We start from the raw sequence: 24,309 nt of genomic DNA on the forward strand, positions 1-24,309 counted from the left end.
AGAGGTCAGCCCTGCAGTCCCTTGCTATCAAAACTTTGCAGCCAATACAAACCTAAAAGGCAGAATGTCACTCAATTCTAGGGAATAAAGCTAACATTACAAAATTAGATGATTTAGGTCAACAGGATAGCAGATGGAATTTCAAATTAAATATTGAGTCAGCTGTGCCAGAAAGGTAATCGAACTGTTTCTGCACCTTGCTCATTGCTAAATTAAGTTTAACTAATTTGAGAAAGAACCTGTATGTCACTGAGAACTCTGAGTTACTATATAGCTGCATTTTAAGACAGCCAGGAAGAGGGGAAGGGAATGCATGATCACTACAAAAGGGAGTAACAGGCAGCATTACAATGCCAGGATGTACCTAAATCAGCACCCTGTGCCGATGGGAGAGCTTGTGCGTCTCCCTTCCCCTAAGGTACATCAAGTTTTATCTCGAAATCACTGGGAGTTCTTAGCGGTTGTACCCGCCTCAGGCTCCCGCAGGCTTAACCTGGGGTACGAGGCGCTCGCACCGCTGGAGAGAAGTTCAGCGGCTTCCACCCCAGCCTGGAGGTGCGGGCTGCACAGCGCGGCTCCCGCCGGGACCATCATGGGAGCGACGGCGGCGGCCAGTCCCACGGCTGTCCCCGGCGGCAGCGGGAGGGGCAGCGGGAGGAGCAGCGGGAGGAGCAGCGGCCGTAGCTCAGCTCTGCCCGGCTGCACTCACCTCCGTACACAGCCCCTCCCGCAGGCCGCTAGCCCCGGGCGCGGCGGCCCCGGCGGCGGCGCGCGCGGAGCGGCACGGGGGCGGAGCGGGGCGGGCCGGGGGGCGGGCGGAGCGCGAGGCGCGGGGCTGCAGACGGCGGCGCGTGTGGAGCGGGAGCGGGCCGCTTTTCCGGCCGCGGCGAGGAGCGCGTGTGCGGGGCTGGCAGCAAGGTGACGGGTTGGGCGGCCGCCCCTTTCTCTACCCCTGCTTCCGCAGCCCTTGTCCCCTTCAAGGTGGGCGAAGGGGTCTGCTGCGGGCGACTGTCCCGGTCCCTCCGCAGGGGTTCAGCTGTGGTGTGGGTAACCACCGTCCTCGTGTCTCCTCTCGCCCAGATGCTCAAGGTAGCAGCCTTGGTGTGCGTGTGTGCAGCAGCCTGGTGCAGCCCGGCGCTGGCGGCGGCGGCCGGGGGCAGACCGGACAGCGGCAATTTTCTGGACGATAAACAATGGCTCACGACCATCTCGCAATACGACAAGGAGGTCGGGCAGTGGAACAAATTCCGAGACGTAAGTTCGCCCCTTGCACCCTGCCGGCCGTCAGCCGCGCCCGCCAGCTCCTGTGGCGGCGGGCGGGTTCCATTCTCTGAGGGCATCCCTCGGGCAGACAGGTTCGGGGGTGCACCTTAACTTCCCCCACCTCCCCGGGTTTCAGTTCTTAATTCCCCGCGGCGCCTCGGCAGGACGAGGGAGGTCCCACCGGGCAGTTCCCGGTGCGCTGCCGCCGCTACGCGGCGGGGACCGCCCGGTGTGTCTCGTGCCCAGCCAGCACCCCTGCGGCCCAGTGAGCCGGGGAACGGGAGCTGCTTCTTGCCCTGCGGGTCGCCAGCCGATAAAAGGCGGCGGAGGTGTGTGTGGGGAGCAGTTGCGTTTGTTCTTCCTCCTCCTCGTTTTCCGATCCGCGGTGGCTGCGGGAAGGGCTGCGATAGGGACACCCCTGCCCCCTCTGCCGGCCCTGCTCCCCGCTGAAGCCGAGCGCTGCGGGAGAAACAGGGGCTCACCCCGTGGCCGCTGGGCATGGCAGGGCAGAGCCCCGGGCACCTGGAGCGTGCGCCGGACGGGACTGCCCGGCCTCACCTGGCCGCTGTTGGAGTGCCGGGAGGGCGGGCTGGGGGACGGGGGCCTGCGGGGTAGTCGGAGCGCGGGTCACGGCAGGGAATCCTGCTAGGTAAGGAGGTAAGTCGTATAAATGAATGGTGCGTCCGGAGCGCCACGCACGGAGTGAGTGAACGCCAGACCCAGTCTGACTCGAATCCTCGTCAGTTACGAAACCTGCTACTGAAAGGTGGCCCTCGTCCTCCAGAGTGCTTCGCTTTTGCGCTCAATTCGTGCTCTCTTGCCAGTTCAGTAAAGCCCAGTCGGTTTTCGCAAGTCCTTCACGTTTCTTTCAGTGGAAGTTTTCCTTGAGTTACCAGTATCCGGCTTTCTTTGGTGTCACATTAAAAAACCTAAATTCCAAGCTTGTGAAATAATTTTTTGGTCAGCTTTACCTTGTTGCCTACTGGATTTCTTTGCGTTGGTGTGAAGCACTGATTTGGTTTGCAACTTCAGAGTCAACAGGTTTCTTGTGCTACAGCTTGTTGGTGGCTGTGGTTTGCTATAGCGAACTGAAGTAAATGTCTCCAAGAAGTCTCTTTTGTTATTCTGAGAGCTGTAGCATGCTTGTGATGCATGTTTTTTCTAGCTTTCTGTATATATTGCATGTGGGATGCAAACTTGTCTACTTATGTTAAGTAACTCGGAAAGAAGAGCTATTGTTAGAGTTGTGGGAGAACTTGCTTCCCCAGTAGTTTTATTAATGAGCATTTCTTTGGTGCTTGAGAACACTGAAAACAGTGTTCAGATATTTTTGTTTTGTTTAAATATCTTAAGAAATTATGTTCATGTTAAAAAAAAAAAACAACAACCCTAACAACCTGTTTAGTGTACTGTACTTTGGGATCTGTGATTTTGGAAAAAAAAATACTCTGTGCTGTATAAATGTTTTAGGATGAAAGGCTGCTGGTAGAAAACTCCAAAATAAGTACGTCAGTTATGTTTTGTAATTGGGCAAAGTCATTTATGTAAGGACTGCCCTGCAAGGCTGAAGAAGCTAAGTGCTCTTTAATGCCTGTCTCCTGGGTGCCCGATGACATATACTGTAATATTGGATATTAGCCAGATAATTTATTCTGTGACAAGTAGGTGTCCCCAAGGATTTTAAGAGTGACTGCATAGAGGAAGTGCTGGATACTGATTCTTCTGAGGCAATTTGCAAATACACTGGCATATTTATTTTTACACTGTTTGAAGTTTTCTAAGGCTGGTACTTCAGTGAGGAATATGCTTTTATTTCTTGTGTAGAGTGTTTGTATCCTATTGATTGGTACTTCATTTGGAATATATGCTGGATGGTCCTAATGCTTCACAAGACTGCTTTTAAAGCATGGATGGCTTTCAGTAATTCACGAAGTATAATTGTGAAAAAAAAAAAGTATTTAAAATTATGAGTTAATCTACCTGCACAGGAACACATTAGAAAAGTATCTGACTTGTAAGAAGCACTGATCAATTACCATCCTGAAATATAACATGCTGGAGAAGTTCTTTTAACATCCTTCAGTTTTATATAATTGGTAAATTTACTAATTTGTTGGTTTTGAAACTGATTAGCAATTTAATTAGTGATTCAAACGTTGCCTCCTGTTAAAGGAACAGCGCAACTGCATTTTAAACATATGTGGGAATAACATTCTTGCAGAGTTAGATCAAAATAAAGGTATGCGAGGCCTGTGTTTGTAATTTACTTCTCTGATCAGAGAGCAGTGTATCTTTCTGGGCTTTAAATATCCTACTCCTAGGGTGAGCTGGAAATCTAGTGTGAAAAGAAGTATTTAAAGGCTTAAGACTTAACTGACAGGACTGATTAATGTGGAAGATAATGACCCTGACTTCTGGCTCATTGGCTCAGTTTCTTAGAGTTTTAGATCACAGTGAGAAGGAACATAGTCATTCAGAAATGAACCCATACAAAACCTAATAAACCAAGCTATGATCTTGTATTAAAAACAAGAAAAAACACTTGCCCCCCGAAAAAAACTCCCCAACCCTCCCCCTCCCAAACAAACCCAGAAAACCCAAACCTAGCTGCCTTAATATCCTCTAAAATGTCAGATTTGCCTGTAAAGGTTTTTATTAGCATGATAGTATTAACTAAGATCTTCTCAGTACTTTGTACAGGCAAAACTGTAACTATTTCTTCAATTCTCTTGAAAGATCTTGATCATTCTGACAAATCTGTTGAAAATAATGAAATAAGTCTAGGGAAGAACTGTGCCTTCATGCAGAGCAGTGAGAAGCTGGGTGTGTGTTAGAGGCTATTTTCTCACATCTTTTTCTTGTGCAAAAACTAAGAATGAGCTCTTTATTAAGAAATAGGAGACTTTCTGACTTAAAGGTGGGGAGAAGGGAAATTATATTTTTCATATGTCGAATATCAACTACCTCAATTTTTATGTGAGTCAAACATTTTGGGTTATATACAAGGATATGTTTACTTTTTGCCTACAGTAACTGGGGAGGAAGAATTTTTAACCCAGTCTTAGTGCTGCTGCAGTGTAGTTGGTGAGTAGCTGCAGCTCATGTCTGTCACTAAACTAAGTCTCGGAGCTAACGTGTTTATTAAGGTCCTTCAAGCAGCCTGCTTAGGCTGCTTCAACAGTGGTGTCATGCCCAGGGAAGTTGTGAATGCTCCATCCCTGGTGGTGTTCAAGACCAGGTTGGACAGAGCCTTGGGTGACGTGGTTTAGTGTGAGCTGTCCCTGCCCATGGCAGGGGGTTGGAACTTGATGATCTTCAGGTCCTTTCCAACCCTAACTATTCTGTGATTCTGTGTCCTAGCCCATGTGTACATATCCTTTATTTACTTTCATGCTTGGGAACTGAGGTTCTTCAGTAGATGCTAAGTTACAGGAATCTTCTTCATTCATATTTTATTTTATTTATAGAGCTTTGTGCTGATGGACTAGTCTATGGTGATTGCACCAGACATTTGGTAAAAATAGATATGAATCTGAGTTTTACTAAAATGAATATTATCCCTTTTAAAAATGTTGTTGGGTAATGGCATTACATTTATGCTCTTCTGCTTAGTACCTCCTAAATCTTATATATCAAGCCTTCATTACTCATAATGCTGTAAATCTGTGGAGAAACCCAAAATATAGGGATAATTTTTTATTCTTTATTACTTGATTCCAAGTAATGGTATTATTTTTAATTGTAGAGCAAAACACAATGGATTTGTCATCTATAACACAATTTAAAAAAAAAATATATATTTGGAAATTGAGTCCTGATCATTAAAAAGACTGTATAATGTATTTTCTATGGTAAATTTTACATGCCGCTTAATGAGAGTTATTTATAACCTAACTTGCTGTTAGTGATTTTTACTTTTCCTTTTCAAAGAGATCAGAATTTAGCAATTCCTGTATTTGCAAATTTAAGATGCATCAGGAGCTTTGTAGTGCAAGATATTTTAGCATGTAAATAGACTGCACAACTAGGCTATGGCATAGTATTGTTACAAAATAATATGGTCATTTGATCAGTGGGATCACTTTGCATCATATCATAGCGTTACTATCATCCTACAATATTAATATTAAAGGTAAAGAAAGTAGAAAAAAAAATAAAGTAACAGACCTTATAAACTATTAACTATGAAGGGGAAGTTTGTGCTGGCAATACTACCTTTTTCTCTGCCTCTGTATGAAGTGTTCTCACATTGACCATGAAGGCAATATATTATCTTCTAAAATTTGGCAAGTCTGGGCAGCTCATGTTGGCCTCCCAGATGGGTCTTCTGAAGATATTTAAAGAATATGTTTTTTCAACATTAGTTGAAATCTAAACCTTTCTGTTTGGAAAGGAGTTGAATCAAATACTAGGTCTCCATACTGATTCAGCAATCGACAGTATTAATAGTTCTTTTATCTGTTTAGAGGTTTGAGGCTTCCCAAGAAGAAGCACTCTGTCCCCCAGACTCCCAATTAAGCTCCCCACCAACTATACACCCAGTGTTTCTTTACTATTGTGAGCAGAGCATCTCTGCTCAACTGTACATCCACAGAACTTCATTATTGTACAGGTAAGAAAGCGAAAGGCTGTTTTAGAAAGGATTCCTCACAAGTTTTTTGCACTTAATTTTGCAAAATCACAGTGTGAATATTTGGAAGGCTTTCATGTTTCCAGAGTGGAATACCGATAATCTTATTTGAACAGGAGAAGGACTTGCGTTCAACAAGTCTATTGCATTGTGCTAGAATCCCTCGTAGTTTATGGAGGATCATGAATGTACTTTGGAAGAAGTTGGTATTTAAGAACACTTAGCAGTCTCTCCTCACTAGTCTTAACTCGGTAACTGTGAAAATAGGTCCAGTAGGCTTATTTGTCCTGTACTTTTTATGATTTTGGGCAAGTAAAACTACCTCTTTCCTTATTAGTGAGTAGGGCAGCTGTTTTATTACGTATATGTGTTTTGATAGAAAATCATGATTAGGACATCAGGAAAAAATGGAATTGCCAAACAGGAAAGATTAAATTCTTTGTTATGTTGTCCTGAGCCTGAGTTAAAGCAAGAACTTGCCAATAAGTTAGTTTTTATGAGGTCATTGAATCTGTTTGCCTCATGCCAGTTTGTTGCTTGAAACTTGTTATTGGTTATTCTAAAGTGGTATCAGTCTTTATCTTTTTTCATGACTTATTTTGTATGATCTTATTTTTAATAATATGCTGAAGGAGGAAAAAAATTGAAACCTAGGAGATCTGACTCCTATATGTCATCATAGATGTCATCCTAGAATGAGTATTTTATACCTACACCTCTAATTTCTGCCTGTGAAATTAAACTAATGGAGAGTAAAGAACCGATTTTTAAACTGTGAACTATAGGAAAATATTAGGAATTTACATTAGTTTTAATTAAGGAAATTTAAGCTGTTTAATTGTTCAGCACTTATAAACTGAGCATGTCAAATTACAATGGGAAGGAGTAATGAAAATATTGATTTTTTTTTTTTTTTTTATATTTTCTGTATTATAGAAAAAGGCCTCTGATTTTTATATTTGCTTTTAGCTTGTTCTCAAGTATGGATTTCGTTTTTCTTTCACATGGTTACATTCCTCTGGTCTGGTTGTGCTGCTTATTTCTAATGGTAAGTATTTTTTGTCTGCAGAGCCAGAGTCTGCTAATCTCAAACTTTTGCTAACATAGAACTCTTAACTGTCTCTTAGAAGGCATTAGCTTGGAAGCTCTTTATATAGCTGATGTTCAGGAGTTAAGTAAACTGTAATGTGCTTTTCCTTAGATTGCCCTCATAATCTAAAGTAAAGCTGATAACATTGTTTCATCTTATCTTTATCTCCTTTCTCCAAAGAATAATCTCTATTTTATTTGCTGTAGGTTGTTTAGGGGATATGGATACCCAGTCTTCTCTTGTCTTATCATTAAATCTTATTGGAATTGACTCTAGCCATCTGTGCTTATTACAGTATAGTATAAATAGCTTTGTAATACGCTAATAGATGGTAACAGTAACAGGAACACCATGGACTGTTTTACAACCAGAAAGGAAAGAAGTCTAAGCAAGAGGTATATTATGAGGGGAAGCTGAACATAGGAAACAATGGAATATGAGCATAATTAGAACATGTTTTCAGACTTACACCGTCAATTCTTTTTGCTGTCTCCTCCATCTCTATTACTGCATAATCATCAAAGCATTTGAAGGAACTAGCTGCAGGAAGGAGGAATAATAACTGTGCTTAATATGTTTGCGAATGTTGGCCAGTTTTCAAGCATAACCCCTTTAAATGGGCACTGAAGTTCATATAGTTATGTGTTGTGTCGTTTTTTCTTCCCCTTCAAGGCTGGTCCGTCCCTCCCAAGATATGCTGAATGAAATAAAGGAAATCTTTGAACAGTTGATTATTTTTTTTTTGTACCTAGAGTAACTCCTAAGTTTTCAAGCAAAAGGAAACTTTTATTCTAACTACAACGTTTGTATCTTTTTCCTATCAGTACATGAAAAGTACTTGTTAGTAAGATAGCTTCAGTTTTTCTTTGTGGATATTTTTCTAATGTAGTCCTTCTTAAAAATCAACATTAATTTTGCAGTGGTATTTTTCCTATTGTATATTTGTCTTAATCTGACATACTTGAGTGTGTTAGTAACCGCAGATGAAGCACTGCTTTTTCTGTATCTGGTGTTAAGTCTCAGTTTGACAATGCTGAGTTTTAAAAATCTATCATGTTTGCCTTAGAAAGAAATATTATGGAGGCAATGGTAGTAAATGGTAACAGACTATGTTTTATGAAAAGTTCTTGTAATTTTCATATTTTTTTGAAGTTTAATTTCTGTAAGAGAAGTCTGTGGCTAGTAATATCAGTGATCAAAGCTTCACTGAATGTTCTTACCAAAGGTGAATATTCTTTAGTTATTTGAAAGAGTTTTGTCTTTTTTTTTTTTTAATGATTTTTCGCTTTTGCTTTCTAATTTCATCTCATTCCACACTGATAGATTACAGTAGCAAAATCTATTGCAGGAATGAACGATTTACTGTCATGGTTTAAGCCCAGCTGGCAACCCAGAACCACACAGCCACTCGCTCACTTCCCCCCTGCCCTGCTCCCGGAGAGATGGGGAGGAGAATCGAAAGAATGTAAGTCCCACAGGTTGAAATAAGAACAGTCCAGTAACTAAGGTATAACACAAACCACTACTGCTACCACCAATAATAATAATGATAAGGGAAATAACAAGGGAAGACAATACAACTGCTCACCACCCTCTGACCGATACCCAGCCCAACCCCGGCAGTGATCTACCCCTTCTGGATAACTGCCCCCAGTTCTACATCCTGGGCATGATGTGCTGTGGTATGAAACACCCCTTTGCTAGTTTGGGTCAGGTATTCTCTCTCTGCTTCCTCCCAGCTTCCCCTCCTCCCTGGCAGAGCGTGAGACTCACAAAGTCCTTGGTCAGAGTAAACATTACTGAGCAAGAACTGAAAACATTGGTGTTATCAGCGCTGTTTGCAGGCTGAAGGTCAAAACCACAGCACTGCACCAGCTACTAAGGAGGAGAAAAATGATTGCTACTGCTGAACATTTACCTAAGGACATTTACCTAAGAAAGGTGGTGCAGTGTCAGGTAGCAGTCTTGGACAGGACACAGAGAGAGCCGGTATGACATTCAAACCCATGACAAACCTTTTACATTACAATGAGGACACAATTTCACTGCTCTGTTATCTCAGAAGTGACTGCTTTAAGAGAACACACAAAAAGAATGGATTTAAAAGATGTAAATCATCCAAACTTTTTGGTATTTTGCCACTTCTAGATAGTATTGTCTCAATATTTTGTTATTAAAGGCTATCCAGTGCTTGACACTTTTCTTCAGAAAATTCTTACGAACTGTTTTACTTTTTCAAGTGATGTGTAATCATTGGCTCAAAGGAGGCACTCAGTTTGTAGCTTGTTCAGCATCTCTAAAAAAGTCTGCAAGTCATCAAATAATTTTATGTAGTGCACTTACACTGGGGCCTGCATGCAGCTGAAAACGAGCTCCTTTGACATTTTTGAGCTTGCACTGATGACAAAATTCACTCCAGTTATTAGGTCTGTGTAGCATAGCAATAAGAAGTACAGAACTTCCTCAGAAGTATATACCAAGGAGTATGGAAAATGACCTGTGTTTTAACTGCTATTTCTTAAAATAAATTTATTAATACGAAGGCTGTGGGGTATATATTATTGATGCAGGTATTTTTAAGGATTTGGAGGTGGTTGTGTTGGTGACTGAAATATCACTTCAGCAGAAAACAGGAACAATGGTTCTTAAAAGCAGAATCAGTGAGTTGGTGTATAAAGCAGCAATTTCAGGAATTCACTGTATAAAGTGCCCTTCCAGCCTTTTGCAGAGGAGTAAGTTCATAGAATCACAGAACTGTAGAATGGTTTGTGTAGGAAGGGATCTTAAAAGTTCTAACACCCTTGCCACCTTCCACTAGACCAGTTTTGCTTCAACCTGACCTTGAAAGCTTCCAAGGCCGGGGTATCCACAGCTTCTTTGGGCAACCTGTTCCAGTGCCTCACTACCCTCACAGTTAAAGAACTTCTTAATATCTAATCTAAATCTATCATCTTTCAGCTGAAAGGTAAACCCCTTGTACTGTCACTATGTGCCCTTGTATAAAGTCCCTCTCCAGTTTTCTTATAGGACCCCTTTAGTTACTGGAAGCTGCTGTAAGGTCTCCCATGAGCCTTCTCTTCGCCAGGCTGAACAAGCACAATTCTGTATTAACAGGAAAGGTGCTCCAGCCCTCTGATGATCTTTGTGGCCCTTCTCTGGACTTGCAAACTGATCCACCAGTTTGGTCAGATTTACGACACCCATGTGAAACAGAGAACTCTTTGTATTAATCAAGTTTAGGTCAAAAATACAACACTGGATTTGATAATATGCTTGCCTGTGTATAGTGGCTCATTAACATTTACTGTGACAGATTGTATTAAACCCAAAAATTCTAGTTGGGCAAAGGTGTTTCAGGAGGCTGTACTGGATGCTGCCTGCACTGATTATGGTAAAGATTTTGATCTCTGAGGCCTGCAGTGCGAGGGAATTAATTAGCTGCAATATTCCCCTGTGATCTAGGCAACAAATTTATGTTCTAAGCAGAACAAGGAAGAATGCTATTTAAGTTCAAAGTAATCTGGGAGTGCTCCCTTCTTTGGCCCAAGTATGACAATGGCTGGTGCTTGGTTCACCTTCCTTTGCTGTTTAAAAGGAATTCCGTTTTGCCACCTTCATAGCATTTTTTTTAAGTGTATTGTCAGTAGCAGTTACTGATTACTTTTGTGCAAAAAAAAAAAATTACAAATGATATTGGAGTACAAACCAATTCACAGCCTAAGGAAGATGGAGAAATGGCTTCTGAATTTCCATTAAGGTATTCACTGAGATACATATTTTTTTCTTAATCTGGAGTGTAGGTTTTAAAACATACTAAGGATTAGTTAGGCAGTCTTGTTTCCAGCAACCAGAATTGAGAAGCATGAACGTGAAAAGCTCAGTAGATTTGTATATTCCAAAGCCAGCAAAGGGCACAGCTTATGGCAAGTAGCATGCAATACTTATGTGAATGAGAATAAAGTGCACTTAAATGCATATCTGTTTTTCTAAATCTTAATAAATGTAGGATTTTGCTTCTAAGCTGTTGAGATGTTTAGTTTTTTGTCCATGTGTGTATTTTAAAGTTGTCTGTATCTAACTTTATTTGGAATTCTTGTTTGGCAGTTGCAAGGTCCTGTTTTGGTGAACTCTGATAGTTGGGGTGTGAATGGACAGGTTTGTTTTATTTTTTTACAGTAATAAGAAGAAGAATCAGTTATGTTAGGAAAATAAGCAGTTGATGCCACCTGTGATGCATGGGCTCCTCAAAATAAAATATCCTGTCAATGAATACAGGAATGTATCTCCAAAACTTCATTGGAGTTACTGTAGCACCTGAGCTAAGTAAAGTGTAACACGCTGAAGAATCCTGGGATTTTGTTCCAAGATCTGTCTGTCTAGTCCCATAAAGATGGAGGAAGAGGGATATGCAGAAGTAAACTTAAGTATGTAGTTCTGTACTAGAGATTAAACTAATACAGATATATAAAACCTCAAAACATTTCAGTACTCTTCAGTAGGACTGAATATTTATATATAATTCTACACAGTGTTAATCCCCAGTACCTGGTTTGGGCAACAGCTGCCACAGCTTTCTGTCTTTGCTTGCTTTACACTGAATGTTTACACTTTTCTTTTTTTTCCCTTTCTTCACTGCATAAAAGTGACCTAGTGTTATAGGGCACATGAAACTCACTTTTCCTCTTTTTCTGCCAAGTTTTCTGGATTTGAATTGTCGCATAGCTTCTATAAGTTGAACACAAGTAAGTAACATTTTTTTGTAGATGATTTTTAGGTGCTAATGTTAGTATTTGATGTCCAGGACGTTAAAAAGTCAAGCTCTTGTGTTTTTTATAATTATGAATGCATGCCACATGCATGTCTGAGTGCATGCACACACTCGTGCACAGGCTGATATCTCAGCTATTTAAAACAATTTAAAGAGATTTTACTCCATCCATCACTCATGCTGGGGAGCATTGCAGCGCCTTACAGAGTCTTACAAGTATTTCACATGTCCAACCTCATGGTGTCTGCAGATTTTATCTTACCATCAGATTTTGATATCCCATTGATTGCAGATCATTTTGGGGTATGTGCTGAGCGTGACATGGGTTTAACAATGTTTATGGTGTACAGAATAAAATAATTCTGAATTCCTGTCTCATATGTGGGCAGTTGTTTATTGTAGTTCAGTTTATTGGTTGGAAAAAATACCTGATTTTTTACTTCCCTTTAAATATTACATACGACAAGTATGACTGCAAGCATCTAGTGATTTTCAAGAAAATGTGGTGAATTCCCCTTTCCCCCAAAAAGCTAGGAGAAGGTATAAAAATATTTTAATACAATTTGCAAAATTATTCTGTGAAGCAAACCTGAAGTTAGAATAATACGGTGCTCATCTGGTTGTAAAATGGGATAGTATCTACATAGTTTAAATTTAAAAAAAAAAGAAAAAAAAATCTTTCTTGTCAACCTGTTATTCCTTTGGGTCGAAAGTAAGGGAATCTTTAGAGTTTTTTTACAAAGAGTTGGACTGTGACTTTCCAACCTACTTTATGTATAGTTGGACTATTCAGCAGCATGAATGCTATGAAACGTTTTTCTTAAAATGTTGCAAGTTACTGTCAAACTTTAATTAGAATAATAAATAGTAAATTTTATTATTATTTGTATAATCCTGTTTTTTCAGTAGATAGTTCTACTCTAAAATCTTTAGTGCAGGTAAAAGTTAGTGATTTGCAAATGCTTAATTCCCACATACAGAGATTGTACTGTTGCTTGGTTTTATCAGAAAATATTTTATTGAATAAATGTTCTAGTTGAAGCTGAAATTTCTGTAGCTATAAAATTATGCACATTATTTATGCAACTGGTTTAAAATATGTCAATCTTCATAATTTACTTATACTGCGATAAAACAAAAGCTTGAAAATCAAGCTGTCCAGATTTGACAACTGAATTTTTCAGTTGCTTAACTTAGGTGGCTTTAGCCAAACAGCTTGCTCATTAGACAAAAAAACTGCCAAGGGTAATCAAGCATAGGGATGAAACAAAGGACATTGTGATTTACCATTTTATGCTGGCATTTATCAAGAGAAGTGCTTGAATAAAGGAAAAAGAAGGAAAAAGGGAAAGAGGAAAAAAATCTTCATAATGCTGAATTAATTACTATTATATAATTTGAAAAACCTCAGTGATGTGTAGTCAGCTAACCCTGTAGTACCTGCAATGTTATAGGAGTTCTTTCAAATAGTGTATTTTTAAGTAGTTATGCAGGAAGTGAAATGCTTTTCCGCCACCTCTTTATCAAACCTTCACTGAGGATTTCACTGGGATAATGTTTTAGCAGGTGGGATCTCAGTCCAGGTTGCCTGGACTCTTTTCTTGCCTGATCGAGGTTACTGAGAATATGTTCACTGGTGTTTATGAGATATGGAGTAAATATTTAATTATGCCAGTCTACTTACTTAAAATCATGATTTGAACATTAGGTCTACAAAACGGATTTCTGAATGTATTTTGCTTCTGTGAAAAATGGAAAGAAACCAAGCTTGAACTGGAGAGCAAACCAAGTCATCCATACAATGATAACTTCTTTTTCATTAGAAAATCCTATCTAGTGGTTTAAAGTAGAATACATTTTAAGATTGTTGTGTGGTTTTTTTCACCTTTTTTCTTTTTTTCTTCGAATTCTTAATTTGTTCCTACTTCTTGGAGAACAATGGAAACATTTTTTTTTTTCCCCTTAAGCTACTGGATTTGATTGGGGATTTTATTTCTCTTTTAAAATGAAATATTTTCCTGTGTAAGTTGTTACTTGGTTTTTATACTGCTTCCCCCCCTCCTTTGTTTGAGGTGAGGGTAGAAAGCAGTCTTTCAGTTTCACTGACCTGAATATAAAATATTTCATTTTGGTTAATTCTTCTGAGAGGATTTCAGTTTGTGTATTTATAATCTGTGATTCATTTGCTACATTGCTTCATGGAGTTGTAGGTAGGTGCCTCTATGCTGCCTTACATGCCATGTTTCTACAATAAATTGCATATTGTATGATGCACTCTGCTTTCCCCTGTAGCCAAATCCCATGTTGCACTTGAGAAACAGAGATTCAATTAAATGGGAGGGTGGTAAGTATTAAATTAGAAAAAAAGAAAATCAGACCAGCATAAAAAAGCTGTACAGAGCATAGCAAGACAATATTACGCTATTATGAGAAAAGATTTTCATCCTGTATCACAAAGGCCATTTATATAGATAATACTATTAAAAACTAAAGCTGAATAATGTATTTTGTGAGAGGTCTTAAAGCATCTGCTGCACGGCTTAATTCTGTAGGAAATTATAAGAGTTTATGGCAAAGCTGAGCATTGGGATGGATTTTACCTAGTATTTATTTCTTTTATTTAAAACTGGATTTATTTTTTTTCTTTCTCCCTGGGATCTGATGCTGGATTAGATGGATCACCTAGTATACTGATTCTTAGATATCCAAAGTAAGGCATAAATCTGCAGGCAGTGCTTTATTGTGATTTTACAAGTATATGATATTTCTTTCTGTATCAGAATCTCACATAAGGAAACTTCTGTGTACCAATAAACCAGGGATCTGGAGCAAATAAAAATCTGGTTTAAGGCGCCATAGTATAACTCAAGCTAACTTTTTTGAAGTCTGTAGTTTATTTTCTGTTCTCATTCTGGTATATCCTGCTTACTTTGCTTGTCTTCAGAGTTCTGAAGTTCTGTTACACCTGCCTAAGCTTTATGTTCTTAAACATTACTGGGTAACTTGATGTTTCCAGCGTATGTATTTGTTCTCATCTTTATTCAGAAATCAGTGAGACTGTTCTTTCCTTCCCTCCTCTGCCTAGGCAGCACAGAGATTTAAATATTTTCTTTAAAACCAAAACATTTTACGTCACTTCCCTTTTACAGGTTTTCCAGAAAATTGGAAACAAGGGAATGTAAAATGAAAGTCGGAATTGTATGGCCATTTTGTCAACTGCAGGAATTTGCAGCATGTAGATTGTTTGTATGGAGATTTCTTTGATACTGGTCTTGGTGATAAATGTCCCTTTCTATGCAGCCTTTACACCAGGTTCAAATTCCTAGTCATTCACATAAACATTTCAGTGGCAGTGTCCTTGCTTGGAGGCTCCAGACCACAACCAGTGATTTTTATGTGTTCTTTGTGCTGGCTGAAATTATTTTTATGTATGTGGTGTGAAGGAACTAGAAAAACACAGGGCACTGTTTCAGCCTGGGTCTAGATATTCAAGGTCTCTTCTGTTTTAATCGCTTAAATGCATGAGACTATAAACTCTGGAAATGAAGGTCAACAGCACCAGCCATTGGAAACTTGGAGTGATAGTGTCAGTAAACGTGTGTAACTCCCTGCTGTCTTTGAATGTAGGTTAGTAGAAAGCTGCTCAGTTTAGTTGTATCAGAAATAGAACTTATCTAATGTGGCAAAACTTGGGTATCAGTCAGATCGGAATTCCAGATCTTATCATTACTTATACCATGAATTTGGAAAAAGAAATTTGAGAATTAAACTTTGAGTGAGAGAATTCAGAGTGGAAACATTTTTCTCTGACTAGTAGAGTCTTTTTCTGCATCTAGGCCACTTTCTGATGGTAGACTGTATGAATCTAAAGTCTTCTTGCATATTGCAAGTTAAGTTAAAGAAGGATTTAGAATCATAGAATAGTTAGGGTTGGAAAGGACCTTAAGATCACCTAGTTCCAACCCCCTGCCACGGGCAGGGACACCTGCCACTAAACCATGCCACCCAAGGCTCTGTCCAGCCTGGCCTTGAACACCTCCAGGGACGGGGCATTCACAACTTCCCTGGACAACCCATTCCAGTGCCTCACCACCCTCACAGTGAAGAGCTTCTTCCTTATATCCAACCTAAACTTCACCTGTTTAAGTTTGAACTCGTTACCCCATGTCCTATCACTACAGTCCCTGATGAAGAGTCCCTCCCCAGCATCCCTGTAGCGGCCCTTCAGATACTGGAAGGCCGCTATAAGGTCTCCACACAGCCTTCTCTTCTCCAGATTGAACAGCCCTAACTTTCTCAGCCTGTCTTCATATGGGAGGTGCTCCAGTCCCCTGATCATCCTCGTGGCCCTTCTCTGGACTTGTTCCAATAGTTCCATGTCCTTCTTATGTTGAGGACACCAGAACTGCACACAATACTCCAGGTGAGGTCTCACAAGAGCAGAGTAGAGGGGCAGGATCACCTCCTTCAACCTGCTGGTCACACTCCTTTTGATGCAGCCCAGGATACGGTTGGCTTTCTGGGCTGCGAGCGCACACTGCCAGCTCATGTTAAGTTTGTCATTGACTAGCACCCCCAAGTCCTTTTCCTCAGGGCTGCTCTGAGTCTCTTCTCTGCCCAGCTTGTAGCTGTGCCTGGGGTTGCTCCGACCCAGGTGTAGGACCTTGCACTTGTCATGGTTAAACTTCATGAGGTTGACATCAGCCCACCTCACAAGCGTGTCAAGGTCCCTCTGGATGGCATTCGTTCCTTCCAGCGTATCAACTGAACCATACAGCTTGGTGTCATCGGCAAACTTGCTGAGGGCGCACTCAATCCCACTGTCCCTGTCAGCGACAAAGATGTTGAACAAGACCGGTCCCAACACTGATCCCCGAGGGACACCACTCGTTACTGGTCTTCAGCCAGATATTGAGCCATTGACCACAACTCTGCATGCGGCCATCCAGCCAGTTCTTTATCCACTGAGTGGTCCACCTATCAAATTTGAATAAATGGTGTGCTTGCTTGAGTGGGGCATCCACAGATTCTCTGGGCAACCTGTTCTAGTGCCTCACCACGCTCACAGTAAAGGACCCATTCCTAATATCTAAACTAAATCTACCCCCTTGCAGCTGAAAGACGTTCCCCCTTGTCCTATAGCTACATGCCCTTGTAGGTCCCCTTCAGGTGCCGGAAGACTTCCTGAAGGTGTCTTCTGAGCCTTCTCTTCTCCAGACTGAACAAGCCCAACTTCCAGTGGCTTGGAAACTTCATCCATCAGTTCCCTCAGCACCTGCAGATGCATCTCGTCAGGTCCCATGGACTTGTGAATCTTCAGTTTCCTTAGGTGGTTTAAAACCTGATCTTCCACAGCAGGTGATTCTTTGTTCTCCTAGTCCCTGACTTTGTCTTCTGTGACTCGGGCAGTGTCGCTGAAGCTCCTGCTTTTGAAGACCGAGGCAAAAATGTCATTGAGTACCTTAGCCTTCTCCATGTCATGGGTGACATGGTCTGCTGTTGCCTTCTGGAGAGGGCCCACATTTTCCCTTATCTTCCTTTCATCCCCAGTGTACCAATAGAAACTTTTCTTCTTGCCTTTAATGTCCCTAGCCAGCTGTAATTCTCTCCTGGCTTTAACTTTCCTAACCTGATTAAGCTATAAGTTACAATGACCCTAATTTCTATTACAAACCAGGGCAATTTTTGCAGGGAAAATGTCCTGAAGACTCTGTAGGCTGCTCACTGGGAAAAGGGTTTAAGAAATGATCCAGTTATATGTGATTGAGAAGAGGTTAAGAGTTTCACTTCAACGGCATAAAATTATTTAAGGACCCGATACTGTAATCTAGCTGTGCATTGCCTCTCTGAGTGATTTTTGGCTTGAGCTGTTATGAACAGTTACTTGTAATGACTGGCTGGTATGTCTGCTGCCAACTAGATTTCCAGGATGGGGAGAATCCTAAAACTGTCTTCAAACACTATGTATTATTTTTCTAAGAATAGTTTGACAAAATGTCAAGTCTTATGGCACAACAGAATACTCTGAACTTTTTCAATGTTAAATATAAAATAGTATTTTCCACTGCGATAATCTTTCTTTAAAGTTAAAAAAAGGTAATACAAATATGAATGATTTATTGCATGTTGTTATTTGATTTACTGTTTCTCTCCTTGTTTAATTTTCATGTTCAAATTATGTTGTTTCTGTTTCATTTCTTACAGCAATTAAATCATCACTCTAAGGAGACAGCTTAAGAATAATTCACAGGGTTCTAAAAAAAAAAATAAATCACTGTTTTACAGTTGCATGAGTATTGTTTCATGATTTCTTGTGAGAATAGAACAGCAGAATTTGTGATAATATATCCAAAAGTTTCTGGGTACTCAGTTTTCTTATTTTATTGATGTCTAGTTACCCTATCTAGAAAACCTACTATATGTGCTTATTTGGAGAAATGAAATTTATCAGATTCTTTTCCAAATACCAGAATCCTTGTTTATTTCTAGAGGTTTGTCTTTTAGTACACTAGAAAACCACCATGCTTATTTCCCTTAATCTCTTAGTAATCTGGTAAAAGTAAGACTGTGTGCCACGTGTCAGTTTTCACAATGATCATTAATGTTTAAACACGTGTCTTGCATCCTTAACTATGAGTGGTGAGATGGTCTGAGAAACTGATCTGTTAATACAGAATTTAAACATAAAGATCTATGCTTAGTCCAGTGCCATTGATCACTATGATTGACATCATTCTCAGAGGGCTTCTGACAGTGGGTTCCCAAAATGAACTCTACTAACAGGGTAGCCGTGATTAGTTATTTGCTACTGTGATTGTATATACTTCTGCACGACGAATTCGAATTTCTTAAGTCCTGAATGCTCTGTGCTCTATCCAGCAAAGAGCTTAGGGTTAACATAAGCCTTACAAGCAGGCTTCCTTTGATACTTGCTATGTTTCAGCTAAGTGAGTTTGTTTGCTTTATGTATGAATAATGCTATTATTGGTGGGCTTGAAAGTTATTTCCTATTAAATTTTTTTTCCATAAAGCTTTTTAATAAAATAAGTTAGTATAAAATATGTGGCATTTTAGGGGGGGGGGGGAGGTAAGGATGCTTCCTACAAGTGGAAATTTTGTATGAGAATATTTGTGAGTCATTGTGTGTTCTATTGGAGAAGTCATGCCACAGTGTTATTAGGGGCTTTGTTCCTTTGCTAAACACTTCCCATAAGATCTTGATTAGGAAACCTGAAACTGGAAGCAGTGATGAAGGTAATATTGCACAAGCTACCAGGCATTAGATTTAATTTTCCTGTTGGTAATTTTAAGTTTCTGTTGCTTTTCCCTGAGTTTATAAGGTATTTTCTTCTTAAAGGTTCTTCTATTATTTGTTTTGCTAGCTGTCAAAAAAGGGTTTTGGTGCCACTGTCATTTAAAGTAAGGTATGTGAAGTTTTAAAACTTTAGTTTTCTGTGTTGACTAAATTCCCATATGTTTTAAATTTAGATTAAAAGTGTAGCCTGTGCTTTGACTAATGATTAGTAGACCTCTCAGGAGCATGTAATGACTTAATAAACTATGTTCAGAGAAAAATAATGTGGAAAGTGAAGTATTCTATGCCTTATATTCCTTTTAATCTCAAAAATTGGGCAGTTTGGTTGGTTTATTCACACTTTGGTTAATAAATTTCTTAAATAGCAAAACACAAATTTCAGACTGTTAATTTTAGAGCAGAAAGAAAACAAAACTTGCAGGCATTAATTCTGAGGTGGTCGAGCAACCTCTGCCGTTATGTTTTGTTGGGAGAAATATTGGTCTACCTATCCAATTAAACTACTGTTATGATGTGATTACATGGAACCATAGAACAGTATTTTTAAGTCCACTTTTTTAAGGTCATCTTCTTTTTAATAGCATTTAAAAGAAACATTTGCATTTCTTTTTTTCACAGATGTTTCTCTATTGAAAACCAACAATTTTTATCTATAAATGTTAGTTGCATGGGGAATGAGATACTAAATTTAATGGAACGAACACCAGTATTCAGTTTTATTCAGATTTAAGTTTATCCTAATTCTTCAGTGACTAACACTTCTCTACACTGCTTGGTGTGTGTGTAGTATCTTTTTCCTGTGTAAAACATTTGTGTTTTTTTGTTACATGATTACTTTGACACTTCACAAAGTAAAATTTCTTGTACTTTGGAAAGATTAAGTTTCTCATTACTATGCAATGTAAATATCTAGAACGTAGAATTTATGGAGGGATCTGCTGTGCAGAAGTAAATAATACTACTGCCAGTAAATATCAGATCACTTGTGTCGAAACCTGTGGATTAATTTTCTAGTTAGTTATTTGCAGGTATAACTATCCTGAGTAGGCACTATTCTTTTCAGTATTTTAAGCTTTATTCAAGAGGAATATACATCAGGAAACCCAAAGTCTTTATAGTATTTGAGACAGCTTTGAATTTTTTGTTCAACAGAAAAGCTGACAGGAAGTTTGTATTTGAATTTAAGATGTCACTCAGTGTTGTGGTTTAAACAATTTCTGCAACTTCAGCTGTGTATCACATCTTTTTAGTGTGCTTTTCTGTGCCTGACAATTCTGATATTTTGTAGACAAACCCTACCCACCCTTGTCCATGACTTATCTCTTTTTAAAGTTAAATATTTTTATAATATACACATTGACAGTTTGTTTTTTTTTTGTGTTTTTTTTTGTTTTTTTTTTTTTCTTAGAAACTTTCCTTATTTGTACACCTACTTGTTTCTCTGTAAATGTGTTTTTATTCTGGATCTCTCACAGTAACTTCCTGAAGAATAAGCAGTAACGAGTCAAGTACAACAGAACTCAAGGGCATGACCTCAATTTTTTATATCGTAGGGGAGCACTTACTATATGAAGTGTAATATGAGTATCATGAACTATGGACCAGGTTTCCTTTAGCAACCAAATCCCACTGTTTTTGTGATTTTATTACAGCTAGAGCTGCTACGCTGAAGATGCTGTTCTGAACTGTTCTGAACTAGATATGTGTGCTTTTTAATTCCCTGGGAAAGTTTTGTGTTGATAAAAAGAATGTTTCAGGTTATGTAGGACAATAGATCATTTCAGCAGAAGATTAACTTTAAATTGAATTTATGTAGAAAACAGTTGTTTTTTAAATGGAAAATAACCTTATCCAAGGTTTCCTCTATGTTGTTAATTAATAAAAAGCCAAAAGTAAAACAAAAAACAAACTAAAAAAAGCAATTTGGACTTTTAAAATATTAATTATTTTCATCAGATCTGATGATTTGCATTGAAGTGTTTGAAACTGAACAGTCAATTTGTCATCGAGACTTTTTATTATAGGAAATGACGTACTATTTAGTTGAGAAACTTATATGGAAAGTTGCATGCTCAAAATCATGTAATATTGTTATGGAACACCATCTGCAGGAAAAAAAAAAAGTCATCAGATGTACTGTTTATATATGAAGAGTTCTCATGAGTTCCAGTGAATCCAAGGAGAACCCTGATCTAGGACTGAAAATGCTGTATGTTATCAGGCTTTTGAAAAATGCTGTAAAATACATGTTGGAAACTCTTGAATGACAGCTAGGTGTGTGATATAGAGTACAATGCAATGGTATTATGCACTCCCAATTCTTACACTTGTTTCATAATGCTAAAAGTTATTTGTAGTCTATGTGTTTCTTGGTTGTTTCCATCAGTTTTCTTTCTGCTCCTGTATCGCTGACTTAGTGTGAAGGCATGCAATATGATACTGCAGTTTGATTAACAATAGGCATTGTGTTTCTTGATGGATTTTGGTGATTGAGTGTATGTAGAGGTATATGTAGTTCTTATGCTGGTATTTAAAAAACCAAACAAGCAGCAAAAAAGCCAAAAAAGAAAGAACCTGATGCATGTAATCAATTTTTCTGGTTATTAAGTCAGTATTCATGGATTTTTTTTGTGAATAATTCTTTAGCTTACATAGTCTAATTAAAGGCAAAAAGTGCTCTTAATATTTGCTTTCCCTTTTTAAGGAGTAATTTCACGCACTTTACATTTTCGTATACTTTCCCGTTTGTTTTTATTGCTATACTACCATGTTTTTCATATTGTTGTGTCTTTTGATTACTTTCCTATTGCTTTATTAGATAACTGATGGAACAAAGGAATCTGAGAGGTTCTCAAGGGGAAAACAGCAAAATAAAATGTTGATGAATATGCGCCATAAGCACTAGAAGGATATACTCACTGATGTTAAAAATGGTAGCAGCAGTATGGTAATTTCTTCATAACTGGAATTTTAAAGCTGGTATTATGTGTTTTAGATTTATAAGCAAAACAGCAAGGCACGTATGTGTCTGTTTGCAGCAGGAGCAGGTTTTGTTGTTTTTTTTTCTGTGCATATGTATGCAAGTGGTGGACGTTTTTTCTGCATTAAAGTCCTTTAACTGTTAAATATAGGATTAAGACGTTAATATTAGTCTCTATTTTTTAGACTGCAAGAAATAACAGATGAGACCAGATATTAATTTTATTTTTCTTCAATTCTAATTACAGAGCTAAGCTTAAAGGGAAGGGTGTTTGTCATGTGTACAATTAAAGAGACCAAAGGGTCTCATATAGAAGTTTTTCAGTTAACTTGGAAAGGTTAGGAAGAACTTAAGTTTGTGATAAATAGACAGCATGTCATCCTTGCTATCTCATTTTTAATAAGCATAGAGAAGCCTGGAATTACTTTTTCTCCCCAAATTAAAATGGAATATCTTCCTACAATTTTTCATCATTTGCTCAAAAAAGTTCTTGTCACGAGGGCATCAGTCATTCCAATGGGTACTAATTTCTACTGAGCACTTTCTGTCAGATGAGTTTTATGTCTTTGAGTTGTATCTTGAAGAGTGATACGAGCTACTGGTTGAGGTAGTATTTTGCTGAAAATAGTGATATCTGTGTAATTGAGTCCTGATTACAAAATTCTTATCAACAACTCATACGTTTATGTGAACATTACTGTAGAATAAGTAGGGATGGAGAGCAAATTGCAATACTTTAGCAATTCGTTGTGATAGCTTTCTATGGGGAGACTGAAGGTGCATCTACATGGCAAAATGTTCTCAAGAGATATGTGTAACAAATGAGGATATAGAATTAATAATAATAGAAATAGTATAGCTGTAGTAATGCAGGGCATTAAACAAGCAAGTTTGTCATGTTTCTGAGCAAAGCCTGCAAAACCGATATGTACTTACAGTTTTATTATAAAATCATAGAATCATAGAATAGTTAGGGTTGGAAAGGACCTTAAGATCATCTAGGTCCAGCACCCCTGCCATGGGCAGGGACACCTCACACTAAACCATGCCACCCAAGGCCTCGTCCGACCTGGCCTTGAACACTGCCAGGGATGGAGCATTCACGACTCCCTGGGCAACTCATTCCAGTGCCTCACCATCCTAACAGGAAAGAACTTCTTCCTTATATCCAGTCTAAACCTCCCCTGTTTAAGTTTTAACCCGTTACCCCTTGTCCTGTCACTTCAGTCCCTAATGAAGAGTCCCTCTCCAGCATCCCTATAGGCCCCCTTCAGATACTGGAAGGCTGCTATGAGGTCTCCACACAGCCTTCTCTTCTCCAGCCTGAACAGCCCTAACTTTCTTAGCCTGTCTTCATACGGGAGGTGCTCCAGTCCCGTGATCATCCTCGTGGCCCTTCTCTGGACTTGTTCCAACAGTTCCATGTCCTTTTTATTGATTTTGATATTTGAATTTGGTGTGCAGAGATGGTTTTGATATATCCGGATAGTATTTTAGACAAAATGTCTGGTTATATAACTTAAGTCCTTAGCTGCCTTTATATGGAGTAACTGAATATCAAACTCAGTTTTACGAACACCAGTTGAAAAGTTGTTGCGGAACGGTTATTTTGGTTGCTTATGTACAGTGGTTAGTTCATTGAGCTTATTTTTGAATGATGTTATAAAAGTAGAAAATGAAAATCACTGCTTTTATCAAAAAGGTCCTAAGTAGTTTAGCTTATGGATTGTTAAACCGGAAACTTCAAATTTCAGTTGTTGGTGTGCCTTATTTCCTGATTTGGTGACTAAAATTTAATTCAAAAGTAAAGGACATAATATTAAAAAACCTAACCAAAACTAAACCAAACCATACCACCATATTTAACACACTTCAGAAGTTGTGCCTTCTCTTTCAGTTATGCTATGGAGCTGTCCGAATGTTTGTGAGTACCAGAGAAAGATCCTATGGAGATCCGTATCTCTCTTTACAAATAGTATTCCTAAATCATCCATACTGCTGTAGCATTTCTCACATTTCAATTGAGACTCAATTCAGGACCCTCAAGGTTTCAAAGTGTCATTTTTTTTAATTTTTGAAATATTTTTGATGTAGCAACTGCAGTATGAAAGGAGAAAGTCTTTAATCTACGGGGGAAATTCTTTTCTCAGCCGTGGTTAATCTCGGCTGTTAACTAAAGGAGTAAGAGCAAAGAGAATTGAATTGAGAGAGGTAAACAAAAGAATATTCACACTGAAAATTTTAGAGTAGAGGGGGAGAAGAG

General features: G+C 38.9%; 1 protein-coding gene across 3 annotated transcripts in view; it reads left to right on the forward strand.

Annotated features, from left to right (window-relative positions):
- The first annotated feature begins 806 nt into the window (after window positions 1–806).
- SPOCK3 (SPARC (osteonectin), cwcv and kazal like domains proteoglycan 3) overlaps window positions 807–24,309 on the forward strand; it is a 186,164-nt gene continuing 162,661 nt past the window's right edge. Inside the window, exons 1-2 of one of the 3 annotated variants that reach the window (XM_061475412.1) lie at window positions 807–981; window positions 1,081–1,254. In XM_061475412.1, coding sequence (XP_061331396.1) covers window positions 1,081–1,254 — 174 coding nt within the window. In that variant the 5' untranslated portion in view covers window positions 807–981. The remainder of the gene's footprint in view (window positions 982–1,080; window positions 1,255–24,309) is intronic. The other 2 variants (XM_061475392.1, XM_061475402.1) reach the window with 2 other exon arrangements.

Source organism: Pezoporus flaviventris, unplaced genomic scaffold (assembly GCF_033815535.1).
Source record: "Pezoporus flaviventris isolate CSIRO_AGI_PZ_B2104156 unplaced genomic scaffold, CSIRO_AGI_Pfla_v1 ptg000002l, whole genome shotgun sequence".
Classification (NCBI taxonomy): Eukaryota; Metazoa; Chordata; class Aves; order Psittaciformes; family Psittacidae; genus Pezoporus; species Pezoporus flaviventris.